Source organism: Sorex araneus, chromosome 1, assembly GCF_027595985.1.
Source record: "Sorex araneus isolate mSorAra2 chromosome 1, mSorAra2.pri, whole genome shotgun sequence".
NCBI lineage: Eukaryota > Metazoa > Chordata > Mammalia > Eulipotyphla > Soricidae > Sorex > Sorex araneus.
In genome coordinates this window covers 246210893-246227659 of record NC_073302.1, presented here as the reverse complement: position 1 = coordinate 246227659, position 16767 = coordinate 246210893, and the positions used below count along the sequence as shown (strand labels likewise).

Genomic DNA, 16767 nt, shown 5'->3' with positions numbered 1-16767 from the left:
GGTTTTAAATTCAATTTTACTTTCTTTGTATGTATTTTATGTGTGCTTTTATTATTTTTCAAATATGCATACTACAAACATTGGGTTTTTGTTGTTACTGCCCCTGTTTATTTGCACGTCTGGCAATTCTCAGTGGTTACTTCACTGAATAACTAAGGATTCACTTGTGGTGGTGATCATTCTGAACTGAGGAATCACTTGTGATGGTGCTACAGGGACCATATGGAACGCTGAGGATTAAATTCAGGTTGATTGCATGCAAAGCAAGTGATTTACCTGCAGTACTAGCTCTCCAACCTCATGAACACTGTTTTTAAAAGTTTGATTTTTCTGTTTTTTTTTTTTTTCTTTTTGGGTCACACCCAACAGTGCACAGGGGTTACTCCTGGCTCTGCACTCAGGAATTATTCCTGGCGGTGCTGAGGGACCATATGGGATGCTGGGAATCGAATCCGGGTCGGCCGCGTGCAAGGCAGATGCCCTACCCACTGTGCTATTGCTCCAGCCCGATTTTTCTGTTTTTTTTTTTTTTACTCTAAAAATAGCCCTTCTCCATGGCTATTCTGTGAATCATTGGTGTTTTTTTTTTTTTGCCATAATAAAAATTATGAATTCCCATGGGAGAAAGCTGCAGTGAACTACCGTGTGTGTGTGTGTGTGTGTGTGTGTGTGTGTGTGTGAGAGATAAATACTTAGGGCTTGGTACGGCTCCGTGCTGAGTGATCAACTCCTAACAGTGCTCAGGAGGCTGTATGTAGTGCCAGGATCAAAGCCAGGTGCAAGGCAAGTACCACATAACCTCTTACACTACCTCTCTGACCCCTGTTAATTTTTTTTTTTAAATCTCAAAAAAATGGATCACATAGTGTGGTATTGGGTGTGCATAAGAAAGTGAATAGATGGAACCCAGCACTTGTCTGATCCGAGTCTCAGGAAACAGAATTGATTTGGGAGAATTAATCAAGAGGAAGTATTAAAGGAGCTGTTTTAGGATTTGGTTATTGACATATCTAGGATCTAGCAAAGTGACAAACCTACTACTGAAGGGACAGGGACAGGAGGTATGGGATCTGATTTTGAAAGAATTAGGAAGAGTGAGGTGAAGAAGAGATCTGCATTCCCTTAGAGCCAAGCTATGTGTGAGAAAGCGTGATATGTGCTGGAGAGATAGTATAGTGGGATTCGATACACCACATCGGGCTCCCCAATAACTTGGCTGCCAGTGACTCAGCTTGGGCAGTGTGGGAGATGGTGAGTGGCGGAGAAGGAGTTGGAACAGTAGTACGGCATCAGGACATGAACACCTCAGACCATGCTAAGCATCTTTTATTTTGTTTTGTTTTGGGGCCACATGTGGCAGTGCTCAAGGCTTACTCTTGGCTATATTTTCAGGGGTCACTCCTGGTGGTACTTGGGGGACAATATGTGGCATTGGTGTTTCTCCCCCTGTACTATTGTCTCTGCCCTGCATCTTGATATTTTATCTAATACCTCACAAGTTGCCAGTGTCACACCTTCCACCACCAATCCTCAGTATTTTTATTTTTCAATGAGTCAACTTGGAATCTTACCTTCTCATGAAAAGTCTGTGAGTGGGAGCACACCTGTTTGCTTCTGGTAGCAGCTCCTTCACTGGAGTTAAGGATGCTTTTTATGTCAGCTGAGCGACCCAACTCATTGACTCACTAAGGGTCTCTGCCTGGGTCACGGAAGCATCTGGGTTGCAATGCCTAGGCCATCCAGAAGCTACTGAAGGGCTTTTATTTGGGGGACTGACAAAGCATTATACAGATTCCATGCAGTCCCTATAAGGATACCTATGACATTTTTCAAAGAAATAGATCAAATACTCCTGAAATTCATTTGAAACAGTTCCCACAAACAGCTAAAGCAGTCCTTGGGGAAAAAGAAGATGGGTGGCATCACCTTCCCCAACTTCATACAGTACTACAAAGCAGTAGTAATTAAAACAGCACGGTATTGGACTAGAAACAGATCCACAGACAAATGGAGCAGAGTTGAATATTCTGACACAAACTCTCAAGTCTATGATCACTTAATTTTTGATAAAGGAGCAAGAAATGTGAAGTGGAGCAAGGAAAGCCTCTTTAACAAGTGGTGCTGGGAAAACTGGACAGCTACTTGCAAAATGAATTCAGATCTCTGTCTAATGCCAGGCACAAAAGTTAGATCCAAATGGATTAAAGACCTCAATACAGACTTGAATTCCTAAGGTACATGGAGGGAAATGTAGGCAGACCCCTCCGTGACATTGAAGGTAAAGACATCTTCAAGGATGAAACACCTCTGACCAAGCAAGTGAGAAAAATATAAACATTAAACCAAGAAGCTCTGAACCTCAAAAGAGACAGTGGCCAAAATACAGAAGGAGCCCATGGAATGGGAAAAATTATTTACCCAATATCCATCAGATAGGGGCTTAATATCTAGGATATACAAGACACTGGTAGAACTTTAAAAGGAAAAAAACCTCCAACCCCATCAAAAAATGGGGAGAAGAAATGAACAGAAACTGCCTCAAAAAAAAATCAAATGGCCCAAAGGTACATGAGTAAATTCTCTACATTGCTAATCATCAGGGAGATGCAAATCAAAACTATGAGATACCATCTTACACACAGAAACTGGCACACATCGAAAACAAGAACAACCAAAAACAAGAACAACCAGTGTTGGCACAGATGCAGGAAGAAAGGGACCCTCCTTCATTGTTGGTGGGAATGCCGACTGGTCCAGCCTTTTTTGAAAACAATATGGGCATTCTTCAAAATCTAGGAATTGAGCTTCCATATGACCCAGCAATACCACTTCTGGGAATATACCCCGGGGGTCCAAAAACACACAACAGAAAAGCCCTTGCACTTCTGTGTTCACTTCAGCACTGCTCACAATAGCCAGAATCTGGAAACAACCCGAGTACCCGAGAACAGATGACTGGATAAAGAAATCATGGTATATTCACACAGTGAATACTATGCAACCCCCAGGAAAAATGAAGTCATGAAATCTGCTTATAAATGGATGGGCGTGGAGAGTATCATGCTGAGTGAAATGAGTCAGGAGAGGGTCAGACATAGAATGATTGCACTCATTTGTGGGATATTAAAAAAAAAAAAACAGTATGAAACTAGCACCCATACCATGGACAGCAGAAACAAGGGCTGGTAGGACTGGTCCACTCTAGGAAACTTGCTACAAGTCGGGGTGGAGGGGTAGGGAGTGAGTGCAGTTAGGATAGAGAAGGGCCACTATTACAGTAATAGTTGGAAATGACCACTGTGGACAAGAACTGAGTACTCAAAGTAGAAAGTAGGTTAAGGGGGATACATCATAACCTTTTAGTATCTGTATTGCAAATCATAATGCCCAGAAAGAGAGACACAGAGAGAGAGAGAGAGACAGACAGACAGACAGAGGGACAGACACACGGGGCGGGGGGGAGAGAAAGAGAAGAGAGAAGATAAGTACCTGAGTAGGGGCAGTTGGAGGTTGGGGGTGGCCATTCGAGGGAAACTAGATATTGGTGGTGGGAAATGTACAGCGATGAAGGGACAGGTATTGGAACATTGTATGACTGAAACTCAGTCTTGAACAAGTTTGTAATTGCCTCTCACAGTGATTCAATTAAAAAAAAAATTGGGGGGCTGACATGATCAGTTTGCCATTGTCAAAAGAAACCCATTTGCCGTGGGGAAAAGGAACCAGTGGCTGGTGAGGCAGAAGCTGGTTGTCACACAGGAAGCCGAGGGTCTGATCCGAGGGGGTATCTGGGAGAGGAGACAGGCCGGAAAGCAGTTTCGGAATGACATGGACTGTGTACTGTGACCTAGTGTTAAGGAGGTGAGGAAGGGGGGAGACAGCGGTTTAGGTTCAGCTTTGGGCCAGTGTGTAGATGGAAGCACTAGGAGGAGAGGGCTGGAGAGAGTGTACAGTAGGTGAGGCTCCTGCCTTGCACATGGCTTACCCAGTTTAATAGCTGGCACCACATAGATCCCTCAGCACTGCCAGGAATTATCCCTAAGCACAGAGACGGAAGTACACCCAGACCACTGCTGGGTATGCATCCCCTGCCAACCAACAAAAACCTTTTTGCTGGTGGAAAGCAAATATGCATCTCTTCCTGTGGTCCTAAGAGGGTCTAAAGAATGGTTTCTGATCTACAGGATCGCCCCAGCTATGCTGCGCCAGGCTTCCTATGGCACCATCAAGATCGGCACCTACCAGAGCCTGAAGCGATTATTTGTGGAGCGGCTTGAAGGTGCGTGATTGTTTTCTGCTTGTGCCAGGAGCGAGTGGTTTGTTTTCTTTTTCAAGGGGTCTTGGGGCAGATCTTCCTCTATTTTTCCTTTACTACTGGTGCTGAGGAAAACCTGGGTGTAAAGTCTCAAAGAATTGTGCTTAATGCCAGTTTTGTCAGTGTTCAGCTGATTCCCGGCTATAACCACTGGGAAGGAGCTTCTCTGGTTTATGTAGTTGTCCACATCTCCAGAATCTCAGGAACAGGAGGACGTGTTATATTCTAGCCAGCTTAAAAATTGCTACACTCAGAGGGATCGCTAACCTATTTTTCAGGAAATCAGTGGTTATATATTTTTTAGAATTAAGAATTCTGAGTTCCAATACTCCATCGTTGGTTGGCTCTGTGGCATTGTAGCTTTCTCTGTTATAGGGAGAGCACTGTTATATGAGAATAAGTAGGAGCTAAGATGCTGTGGGAGTACATAAAATTAAATATGTATGCATGAAGATAGACATCTTCAAATTAGGAGTATATCTTTTTTTCTTTCTTTTTTATTCCAATCAAGTATACCTTAATTACTACTTTGGTTCTTACACACAAAAATTGACAGCTGGTTATTCACTTTGTATGACCACATTCCTTAGATATCAAGAAATTTTGCTAAGCAAAGTCCCTTTAGCCAGCAAGATTCCTAATCCTTTTTAAAAACTACTTGCTACACAAAACTTGCATTTTATGACGAGCGGAAGGATATAAATGCTCTAAATCTGTTTGAGTTACTTACGTTACAAATTCTGTATGTATGAAAAGTCAAATAACATGTCTTTGTTTACAGATGAAACCCTACTGATAAATGTGGTGTGTGGAATTCTCTCTGGAGTCATCTCCTCAACCATTGCTAATCCAACTGATGTTTTGAAAGTAAGCAGAGCTATTTGATCTTAGAGGCATACCCCACAGCTTCTGTTATTGAGAACTATATTCAGATAATGAAAAATCAGTGTAACCAGTTTATGTAAGAATCTGTTTATGATGTGGTTGGCGGGGGTAGGTGAGCTTTTTATTTTTGGCCTGGAACACACAAATGCAGGGCATGGGGGCTGGAGGGATCGATAGTACAGCAGTTAGGTGCTATGTGCAGCTGACCCCAGGTCAGTCATAAGCAACCCCATGGTTCCCTGAGTACTTTGAGCAGTGATTCCTGAATGCAAAGTCAAGAGTAACCACCGAGCTTTCCCAGGTGTGACTTCCCAAAAAAACCCACCCGCCTATCCATGACCCAAGAAACAAACAAAACAAACTAACAAAAAAACCCCAAAAGCGGGACATGGACTCTATAGGTGAGCTTCATCCCTAATTCCCAATCTATTTGTAATCTAATTGCCACAGGACTTCCTTTTTTGTTTTGTTTTGGGGCTACACCCAGTGGTGCTTAGGGTGTTAGCACCCTAAGGTGCTTACAGATTAGGGTATAAGACTCTTTGATCAGGAATTACTACTGGTGGTGCTTGGGGGACCATATGGGATGCCAGAGACCAGGTCAGCTCTAGGCAAAGCAAGTGCCCTGCCAGCTGTACTATTGCATTGGCCCCTGGCAGGCACTTTTTGATCTCCTTTCTGCTTTCTGTTCTCACCCAGAGTAACTTCCACCAACGTCCTATTGTACCACACTCTGGCCTATTCTTGCCTCCCCTCACATCAGTGGCAAGCTTCTAACTGGAAACCAGTTCTCATGCTCTTTGTTTCTATTGCTTTGGGCATTAGTCATTTCCCTACTTTATTTATATCCTGCCTATGAAATTATTCTCTCTGTCCCTTTGCTTTGAACTTCACTCAGAGTACTTTGCAGATTCATGCACATAGCAGCAAACTGTATGACTTCATCTTTACTTACAGCCTGGTAGCATCCCATTGTTTACATGTACCGTAGCGCCATGGATCAATCAGACACAGCACACATTAATTGCAGCAGATTGGGTGTCTGACGAGCAGCAGTCTTTTGGGAGTGAGCCACTGCTCTTTGGCCGGATGAACAATTATTGTACAAGGACAAAGGTGGTTATGTGCCAAAGGGAAGGGACTATGTGTGGGAATAGAAAAACAGTGAAATTAAAACAGTTCCTTAGGTGAATGTGTTAGCCAGTATTGTCATGTATTTTCAAAGGAGATTCCGGGAGAATTCAGTTGTGCGTGACATCGTAAGACTACGGACAGTGAGGCCCATGTGGTCTCAGTTCCCTGGGAACACTGTTGTGTTCTGCCATAGTAGTCTGTGATTGCTTTGACCATGCGATGCCGCCAACACCCATAGCTTCTTTTTATCCAGTCATCTATTTTGGGGCACTTGGGTTGACAATTTCCAGATTTTGACTACTGTAAATAGTGCTTAATGAACACAGACATGCAGATGTCTTTTCTGCATTGTGTCTGTGGACCCTTTGGTATATGCCAGGGAATGGAACTTTGGGTCAGATAGAAGCTCAGTTGCTTGGTTTTTGAGAAATACCCGTATTATTTTTCCAAAAAAGGCTGGACCAGTTGACATTCCCACCAGTTGCGAAGGAGGGTCCTTTCCCCCTTGACTCCACACCAGCACTGATTCCTGTGGTTCTTTCTAACGTATGCCAGTCTCCTTGGTGTAAAGTGCTATCTTCTTATTGTGATTTGAATTTCCTTTTCAAATCACAAATTGCAGAGCATTTTATCATGTGCCTTTTGGCCAATCGTATTTCTTGAGGAAGATTCTGTTCATAAAAAGGCAGCAGGTGAGAGTTCAACCTAGAGTTCAATGGAGCTGTGAGCTAGGGAAGAGTCACCAAGTTCTAAACAGTGGCAGGCACGCTGAGTCCCCCTCAGAATGGTTCTGCAGTTCTCTGGGGGCTGTGGAACTGTTTGGTCTTGGAGTCGAGACTGCAGAGCATGGAGATGTGAGCAACCAGGATTAGCCCCAACCTGGATTAGTTGGGGATGGGGCAGGTGTGGTTCTGCCCCTCAGAGCCTCACCATCACCCTGCAGCTTGTACCGAACTCGGTGCTGGGGTTTGTGGAAGGTGAGGGCTCCCTGCAGCGGGTTGCCGTCCAGGTTCGTAGGTGAGGCTGACCTCCCGCGGCTCCTTCTTGTTCTTGAGGTTCACCTGGATGGGCATGATGCAGCCAGCGCTTCCCGACCCCTCCATTTCGTAGGGGGCTCCTTGTACACGCGCCTGGGCTTGGGGTGGCTGCTGTGCAGGTGAAGACCACCTTGTTCATGAAGTGAACTGGGTCTCGCCCTGCTGGGGTCGCAGACGAACATCGTCCAGTCTGCGTGCAGCCCCCAGCGGTGGGCATCTTGCGCAGCTGGGCGTGGTGCCCTAGCTCCAGCTTCCCCTGCAGGCACTGACTGTCATTGACCGGGCCCAGTCCTCGGACCGCCCTAATCACTCCCCGACGCTCACCACCATCCGGCCACTGACACCTCCGGGCTGCCTGCCCGCCCAGAACTAGGGACCGGCACCCCGACTGACAGCTGCCTAAGCCAGTTGACGGTGAGAAGGGCCGCCCATGGGGTGGGATCCGGCCTTTCAGGGGCTGAGAGACCAGGCTCTCGTAACCAAGATGAGGGAGGATTCCCGCAGAGGGCAACATAGCGACTTTAGCCACTTGGTGAATTTCCCTCTGGTGCAGACAAGCCCAAGAGTGGGGTTTGGTTTTGGAACCAGAGTTTTAGTGATGAAACAGAAAAAGGGGAAAAAAATGAGTATGCTTGGATTTATCTAAATTTATTGTTTCTTTGAAAATCTTCATTTTACTTTTTTCTTTTTGCTTTTTGAGTCACCTGGCAATGCACAGGGGTTACTCCTGGCTCATGCACTCAGGAATTAGTCATGGCAGTACTTGGGGGACCATATAGGATGCTGGAATTGAACCTGGGTCAGCCGCGTGCAAGGCAAATGCCCTACCCACTGTAATATCTCTCCAGCCCCCTTCATTTTACATTGTACTTTTTTTTTTAAATTTTATTTTATTAAATCACCGTGTGGAAGATTACAATCAGGCTTAGGTCTCAGTTATACAATGCTGAAACAACCATCCCTTCACCAGTGCCCATATACCACCACCAAAAAAAAAAGAAACCCACACAGTACACTTCCCATCCCGCCCCCCAACCCCCTACCTTGTAACTGATAAGTTTCATTTTACATTCTGTTTACTTTGGTTACATTCAATATTTCAACACAAACCTCACTATTTTTTTTTTTTTTTTTTGCTTTTTGGGTCACACCTGGCGATGCACAGGGGTTACTCCTGGCTCTGCACTCAGGAATTACCCCTGGCCGTGCTCAGGGGACCATATGGGATGCTGGGATTTGAACCTGGGTCGGCCGTGTGCAAGGCAAACGCCCTACCCGCTGTGCTATCTCTCCAGCCCCAAACCTCACTATTGTTGTTAGGAGTACCCCACTAGATTCAGACCTACTGTGAAGACAAATAAGGTTTTGAATTTCTGTACTTTAACAAGAAGTCTAGGGAGATTTCTTCCAGATATTCAATCATTGCAGGCTTGAAAACCCAATCTGTGTTCGTCTTAATATGGCGGACACCACGCCCTTCATCCCTGGAGAGAAAGAGGCGAGAGAGAGAAATACCTTTCCCCTCCCGGGCGGGCACGGGCCGAGGCTTAGTTCTCAGGCTGGAGACATTCTGCGAGGAGTTGCCCATGCCGAAAGAGGTTTTGCTGGGTCTGGATTCAGGCTTGTGCATCTGTGGAGAGGCCGCTACATTGTACTTTAAAAAAAATCTTTTTTAATTAGGTAGGCTGGGCTTGAGAGGTAGTGCAGGAAGTAAGGCGCTTGCCTTGAATTGTGACTGATCCAGATCAATCTGTTTCAGGTCCCCTTTGACTGTTTTCAGATCCTTGTCCCCGCTTGTCACCTGAGCACTACTGGATGTGGCCCAACTCCTCTCCCTCCCCAGCACCAGTGAGGAAAGGAGGAAAATCAGTAGGCTGCGAGTTTTGATCAAGTCGAGCCTGTCTGTTAGTGACTATTTCTGGGCATCTCATGTTATCTAACACTTATTTCAGGACAAGCTATTTATGAATTTACATACCACAAGTAGACTCAACTAATACAACGACATTCTTGACTATACCAGGGACACAGCCTCAAGTCCTTTGTAGAATAAGGCAAGCCAGGGGCTGGAGAGATAGGACAGCAGGTAGGGCCTTGCACACGGCCAACTGGGGTTCGATCCTGACATGCCATATGGTCCCCCAAGTACCACCAGGAGTAATTCCTGAGTGTAGAACCAGGAGTAACCCCTGAGTATCGGTGGGTGTAGCCCCAAACGCCAAAAATAAATAAGGCAATCCAATAATGAAATATAGTCAGTTATGGTTTAAGTTTTGAATCCTCTTGTGTGCTTGCCTTCTCCCTTGCACCCCACTATTTAAGTTGTGTGCACTTCCTTCACTTGTTGATGTTCCACATGCTTCAATTCCAGAGATGAGTAAGACAACTCTTCTTCCCCTTCCCCTGTGGAGCCATCAGCCTAATAGAAGGTTCTGGCAAGCCTGGAGTTTTAGGAGCCCAGTGGCAAAGAACTCACCTTGTAAGTGTGAGGCCGGGAGTTGGACCCTAAAACATCCTCAAATGCCACAGATGTAAATCAGGACATTTGGGAATCCTCAGCACCACAGCCAGGTGTGTGCTAACCAGGCTATGTGGGACCTCTGGGAAGCACCATAAAACAAAGTTCTGGGCACTGCCAGCAAGAGCTTATGACTCCTGGTCATAGAAATAGCAAGAAAAAGCACTGGGGTGCAGGAAGAGGGAATTAAAAAAGATAATCATTCACTGTCACTGTCATCCCGTTGCTTATCGATTTGTTAGAGCGGGCACCAGTAACATCTCTCATTGAGAGACTTATTGTTACTGTTTTGGGCATGTCCAATATGCCACGGGTAGTTTGCCAGGCTCTGCCGTGCGGGCTCGATACTCTAAGTAGCTTGCCGGGCTCTCCGAGAGTGGGGGAGGAATTGAACACATGTCGGCCACGTGAAAGGCGAACGCCCTACTGCTGTGCTATCGCTCAAGCCCAAAAAAGATAATAATGGTAGTAATAACTATTTAAGGGAGCTGTGTATGCTGAGGCACTTACAACGTGCATGATGAAAGCACAGCGTGTACCAAGATGTTCTTGTCTTATGTTCACCTATATTGGGGTAAGATTACTGGAGTAAAGGATCTGTGTTCCTGCTAATCTCTTAAAAGTATGTCAGGGACCAGAGAGATAAGTAGTACAGCAGGTCAAGCAGTTGCCGCCAAACAGGCTGGATCTCCAACACTGATCTGTTCCCACTAGGTCAGCCAGAAGTAATCCCTGAGCACTACTGTGTGTGGCCCCAAAAAAAGTATGTCAGGGGAGATGTTCAAGGGTGCGCACCTTGCCCGCACAAGGACTTGAGTCCAGTCTCGGCCCTGCATGGCTCCTGAGCACAGCTGGGTATAAACCTGGAAGGCCCCAACCCCGACACATTGCCAGGCACCAGCATTACAGTGACAGGTCGAGAATCACCAGCTTGACCGTTGGGACCCTGAGCATGGCTTGGACAGGAAAACCACCCTCCACCTACTAAAACTATGGGGACTTTTTGTTTTGGGGTCACACCCAGCATTGTTCAGGCTTTACTCCTGGCTCTGCACTCAGGAGTCACTCCTGGTAATGCTCAGGGGACCACAGGGGGTGTTAGGAATCAAACCTGGGCTGGCTGTGTGCAAGGCAAATGCCTCACTTGTACTCTCGTTCTGACCTCAGTAGGGACGTTTTTGAGAAATTCCTCTTTGCTTAAAACAGTGCAGAGCTACCTAAATTGCTATTTTGATATTGGAGTCTTAGTTACATGAATCCCGTGACCCTTTGTACAGTTTATGGGAAGTTCAAGCATGAAAGAATGTGTGATAGGCATCCTAGGGCCATTCTGGGTCAGCTCAACAGTTCTAGTTATTATTTGGAGTAACTCACTTAAGAAATGCACTTGCCCCTGCTTAGAGCTGCCAAGTACACTGAATATTCAGATTCTTTGTTTTATATCTTCAGAGTACTATCATATTCTCTGTTTTCAACATAGCAACCTATACAGAAATCGACCACTTTATTTTTTTAAGGCTATTAAAATTATACTTTGGGGTGTGTGTATGTGCTTTGGGCTGTACCCAGTGGTATTCAGGGATTACTCCTAGCACTGCTCTTAGGAATCACTTTAGGGGGCCATATGGGACGCCAGGAATCAAACTCCGGTTGATTGTGTATAAGGCAAGCACCCTACCTGCTATCCTTTTGTTCTGGTCCTTAAAAATTATTCTTGATACTTAAATGTGCTGCTATATACAGAACTTCCTATGTTCTGCTGGAGGTGCTCAGGGCTTACTCTTGGCTTTGCGTTCAGGTGTTCAGGAATCACTCCTGGCAGGGTTGGGAGACCATCTGGGGGCCAGGGATCAAATCCAAATTGGCTTCATGCAAGGCAAGTGCCCTGTCCACTGTACTATTGCCCCAGCCCTGCTAAGATTTTTCTAGTTGATGCCAAAGTACCTAAGAACCAATCCCTAATGAGAACATGTATAACTAGCATTAAAAAAATACTTATAGGTCAGAGCTGAGGATGTGGATGAGTGGTTGAGCAAGTGGTTGAACACATGCCTTGCATGAGTGAAACCCTTGGTTCGATCCCCCACACCTTATGCCTCCCCAGACTCCCCAAACACCACCACCAACAGTTCCTTGGGACAACTCAGAGTAAAATGATTTTTCACATGCTGCCATTAATGGTTACTAAAGAAGTGATTGGATGATTTTCGAAAGGCCTGAGGTGGAGGTGGGGAAGCACTGAGTTAGTTTTCCTTCTCACCGTGGTCTTTAAAATGATCTCCAGATAAGGATGCAGGCACAGAGCAGCACCATTCAAGGTGGAATGATTGGCAACTTCATCAACATTTACCAGCAAGAGGGAACAAGAGGATTGTGGAAGGTAAGCTTGAAATAACAGATTCAGTGGGCTCCCTTCATTCTTCCCTCCCCCCTCATGAATTTATTTTTCTATTTTCACCCTTGTATGCGATCCAAATGGCATTAATGAAGCAAAGGAAGAAAAGGGACATCTGTTACCAGAGAGATTGCTTCTTCCTTAATTTCCACATCTACAAAATGAAAACAGCAAAAAGGCAATGTTGTGATTCTAAATAACTTCGCGATCCTTCAGATGTAAGAAGCTCTGTGAAGGCTGAGTCCTTTTGATTGCTTTTAATTCCTTTGGAAGGGTCTTCATCATGATGTTTATTGGATGAAGGGCTTCAGGATTGTTTTCAATCCTTATAGAGATGGTTTCTTGCTCACAGTTACACAGCAGTTTGCAATTTGCATTTTTTTTCATGGCTCTTAGTGTTAATAGGCAAGTGCTGGTGGTGACTCTGCCAGTTACTTGCCACTTGAAGGTCTTCCAGTACAATGCTGTCAGCGTGCAGGAGCAAATGGAAGGCTCCGAGAGGTGACTTGCCCTGGCCAAGTTCTGGCCATGTCGACCAGTGAGTGCCAGACTCAAGAGTTAGACTTTGGGGCTTCTGACTGCTTGCCCTCTGGTCTTTGTGTTCCATCATTCTCCATCTCTGCCGACCAGCAGGAAAATGAGAAAGCTGGCTGTCATCGTGGGGGCGAAGAGCCACCGCACATTGGCAAGCCCCATGGAGAGATAGCTGACCCCTGTGTCTTGTTCATTTTCTTCCCAGGGTGTGTCCCTGACTGCTCAGAGGGCTGCTATTGTCGTTGGTGTGGAGCTCCCTGTCTATGATCTCACCAAGAAGCACCTCATTCTCTCGGGTCTGATGGGAGATACCGTGTATACCCATTTCCTGTATGTTGACGGACTTGATGTTTATTAATCTTATTTGGGGGGTGGGGCACACTAGGCGGTGCTCAGAGTCTACTCCTGGTTCTGCACTGAGGGATCACTCCTGTTGGGCTATCAGGGTACCGAAGGTGGTGCCAGGGGTCAAAACCAGGTTGATCATATGCAAGGCAAGCACCTTAGCTGCCGTATTTACTGTCTCTCTGGCCTCATGATTCCAAGTTCTAAGCTGAGGGGCTATTTCTGATAACTGGTACTGATGTATAATCTATGAACAACCACATTTTTTGGTTTGCTTTTTTGGGCTGTACCTGGTGGTACTCACGAGCAACTCTCGGCACAGTGCTCAGGGACTGTTTGATACTGAGGACAGAAGAACCCAGGGCTCTCACGTGCCAAGCATAGGCTCCAACCCATTGACTTATCTCCACACTCCAGATTTCAAATATTGTTGAGACTACTATAGATTAGAATGAATATATTGTAGTTTTTCTCCATTAGAGGGGCATTTGCCAGTTTGCAGACTGTTCTGATAATAGTTGGGGGAGTAGGGCTGGTGCGATAGCACAGTGGGTAGGGCATTTACCTTGCACGTGGCTGACCCGGGTTCCATTCTCAGCATCCCATATAGTCCCCTGAGCACTGCCAGGAGTAATTCCTGAGTGCATGAGCCAGGAGTAATCCCTGTGCATTGCCGGGTGTGACCCAAAAAGCAAAAAAAAAAAAAAAAAAGTTGGGGAGTATGATGGCATCCTCTGGGAAGAAACCTGGGGTACTGCTAAGATATCTCACAATGTATAGTACCGATTGCCATAGCAAATGGTTCCTTAATTTCAAATACAATCTGTGGTATTCCTATGGGAGAGAAAGTGTATAGAATTTTTAATATTACAGTGCGTAGGGCACTTGCCTTGCATGCAGTCAACTCGGCTTCAATCCCTGGCATCTCATGTGGTCCCCTAAGCACTGCCAAGAGGAATTCCTGAATGCAGAGCCTGAGTGCTCAAGCCCTGAGCACAGATGGGCATGACCTAAATACCAAAACCAACAAACAAGTAAGATAAAATTATATTGGTGGCTACTTCTCAGTTTATAGATCCCATAGATTAGCCTGCAAGGACATTCCATCATATCTCTGTAATTCTTTGACATTCAGAACCTCAGAGGTATTCCTGGCTGTGGCTGGAATTTATAAACCATTTATAAGAGCTGGTAGAGTTAGGGGCTGGGGAGACACCTCAAAGGGTCATCACTTACCTTGCATGTCGGAGGCCTGATTTCAATCCCCGGCACCACCTAATTCACCAAATGCTGCCGAGAGGCGCTCCTGAGCACTGAGCTTAGAGTAGCGTCAGAGCACTACCAGATATGGCCTAAATACCAATGAAGAAAGGACAGATTGGGGGTTGAGGGCCGGGGGTTAAACTTTGGGCAGCCCTCACTACACAGGGACCTCATTTTTGATAGCTTTCCTCTCATCCCATGTTCCTCTACCGCAGTTCTGAGGAGAGGTGGCTTCCCATCTTGACGGTGGAGCTCAGCTGTGGTGAACTTTTCTTTCTTGTTTCTTCTTCATAGCTCAAGCTTCACCTGTGGCCTCGCTGGGGCCCTGGCCTCCAACCCTGTTGATGTTGTGAGAACACGCATGATGAATCAGAGAGTCCTTCGGGATGGCAGAGGCTCTGGCTACACAGGGACCCTGGATTGCCTGTTACAGGTGAGAGTGTCTGCACTAAGGCGCATACAGTCTGGCTTCCATAGACTTACGGGTTCTTCCTTCTGCCCATTAGCTTCCATGTTGCCCTCTGGAGAGTTTCTTTTCCTTTTATCTTTTTTTTTTTTTTCCGCACCAAGCAGTGCTTAGGACTTATTCCTGGTAGGCCCTGGGGACCATAGGGGATGCTGGGGATGCAACCCGGGTTGGCCATGTGCCAGGCATGCACCTTCCCCTCAGTACTAGCACTCTGGCCCCATCTGCAGAGTTTCTCACCATGCTTAAGAGCATAGGGTTGGAACCAGGAGATAGTCCAACAGCTGGAGTGCGTGGTTTGCAAGTGGGAGCCCTGTTTGATCTGCAGTATTTTATGGTCTCCCCAACACTGCTGTGAATGGTCCCTTAGCACTTGTGCTACACCCCCCCCCCGGCCAAATAGCAATTAAAAAGTTATAAGCATAAGACAGACTAGTGGATTTGCACCTATTGTGTGTGGGTTGTTCCTGGTACAGCTTTATACCTGTTTCTTACTCTTTTTTCTTTCTTTTTTTTTTTTTTTGGGAGGGGGGGAGGTGAGTCATACCTGGCAATGCCCAGGAGTTACTCCTGGCTCTGCACTCAGTAATTACTCCTGGCAGTGCTTGGGGGACTATATGGAATGCCAGGGGTTGAACCCCTGGTCTGCTGCTTGCAAGGCAAACAACCTACCCACTGTACATTCGCTCTGGCTCCTTCTTTTTTTCTTTTTATTTTTTGGTTTTGGAGGTGGTCTGGGGGGTTGATCATACCAGGTTACACTCAGAGGTGCCTGGGAATTGAATCCAGGTCAGCTGCACTCAAGGCAAGCGCCCTACCTACTATACTCTCTCTCACCTCTCAAATGAATGATTGCTTTTTATCCGTCTAACACCATAAAATGATGGTGTTCAGGATGGTATCTCCTAGTTCAATGTCATGGAGGCAACAAGACTGTAGTAGGAATTAAATTTGATTCTTTTATCATTCAACTATTGTCTGCTTCGTGTGGAGAGTTGCACAGCATGGAATCTTAATTTTCACCAACGCAGAAGCCTTTAATAAACAAAAAGGAGCAGAAGACAATGATTCTTTGTCATTCCAAATGGGAATTTTTTTTATTTTAGAAATTAACTTACTTGCTTACAGGGTTTTGAGTCATATCTGGCAGTGTTCACTGTATGGTGCCAGACATTGAATCTGGGCCTCCCTCACGTAAAGCATGCCTGAGTCTGTTGAGCTAAGCCTCTAGCCCCCATGATTTTATTCTTTTTTTTTTTTATTTCATTTTGTTTTGTTTAGTTTTTGGTTCATACCCGATTATGCTTAGGGGCTATTCGTGGCTTTGCCAGAAGTACAGCCAGCGTCAACCCAAAAAGCAAAATGTGAAAAAGTCGACCAATTCATTTGGCTATTCGTTATTTGAAATACTTAGGAAAATTAAGAGTAAATTTTTCCTTTCTTTTATAACAGACATGGAAGAATGAAGGGTTTTTTGCTTTGTACAAAGGGTTTTGGCCGAATTGGTTGAGACTTGGTCCTTGGAATATCATCGTATCCTTTTCTGTTACAGAAATAATAGTGTTTATAAACTGCCTTGCTCTTAATTATAATTTAGAGATATTATTTTTATTTCTCTAACAGATATTTAGGTTTTTGTAAAGGAGGTATAAAATCTCAATGCTAGGCCCTGTAAGTTTTAGTATAATGATGGTGTTGTGGAAAGGTAATGAGAGCAATAAAATTTTTTCCTTATACACTGTTTTAGAAGCTGAGAGTATTTATGATTTTATAATGATGAAGATAATCTTAGATCCCTTGCCACCCTCTGTAAGGGTGTAGCTTGAAGATAGTGCTCTAGCCACTAATTTTGTTTTTAAAATTCATTTTATTCAT

General features: G+C 45.2%; 1 protein-coding gene across 1 annotated transcript in view; it reads left to right on the top strand.

Annotated features, from left to right (window-relative positions):
* SLC25A30 (solute carrier family 25 member 30) overlaps positions 1 to 16767 on the top strand; it is a 32667-nt gene that overhangs the window by 10742 nt on the left and 5158 nt on the right. Inside the window, exons 4-9 of the mRNA XM_004604580.2 lie at positions 4185 to 4279; positions 5097 to 5182; positions 12174 to 12269; positions 13024 to 13148; positions 14721 to 14859; positions 16345 to 16425. Coding sequence (XP_004604637.1) covers positions 4185 to 4279; positions 5097 to 5182; positions 12174 to 12269; positions 13024 to 13148; positions 14721 to 14859; positions 16345 to 16425 — 622 coding nt within the window. The remainder of the gene's footprint in view (positions 1 to 4184; positions 4280 to 5096; positions 5183 to 12173; positions 12270 to 13023; positions 13149 to 14720; positions 14860 to 16344; positions 16426 to 16767) is intronic.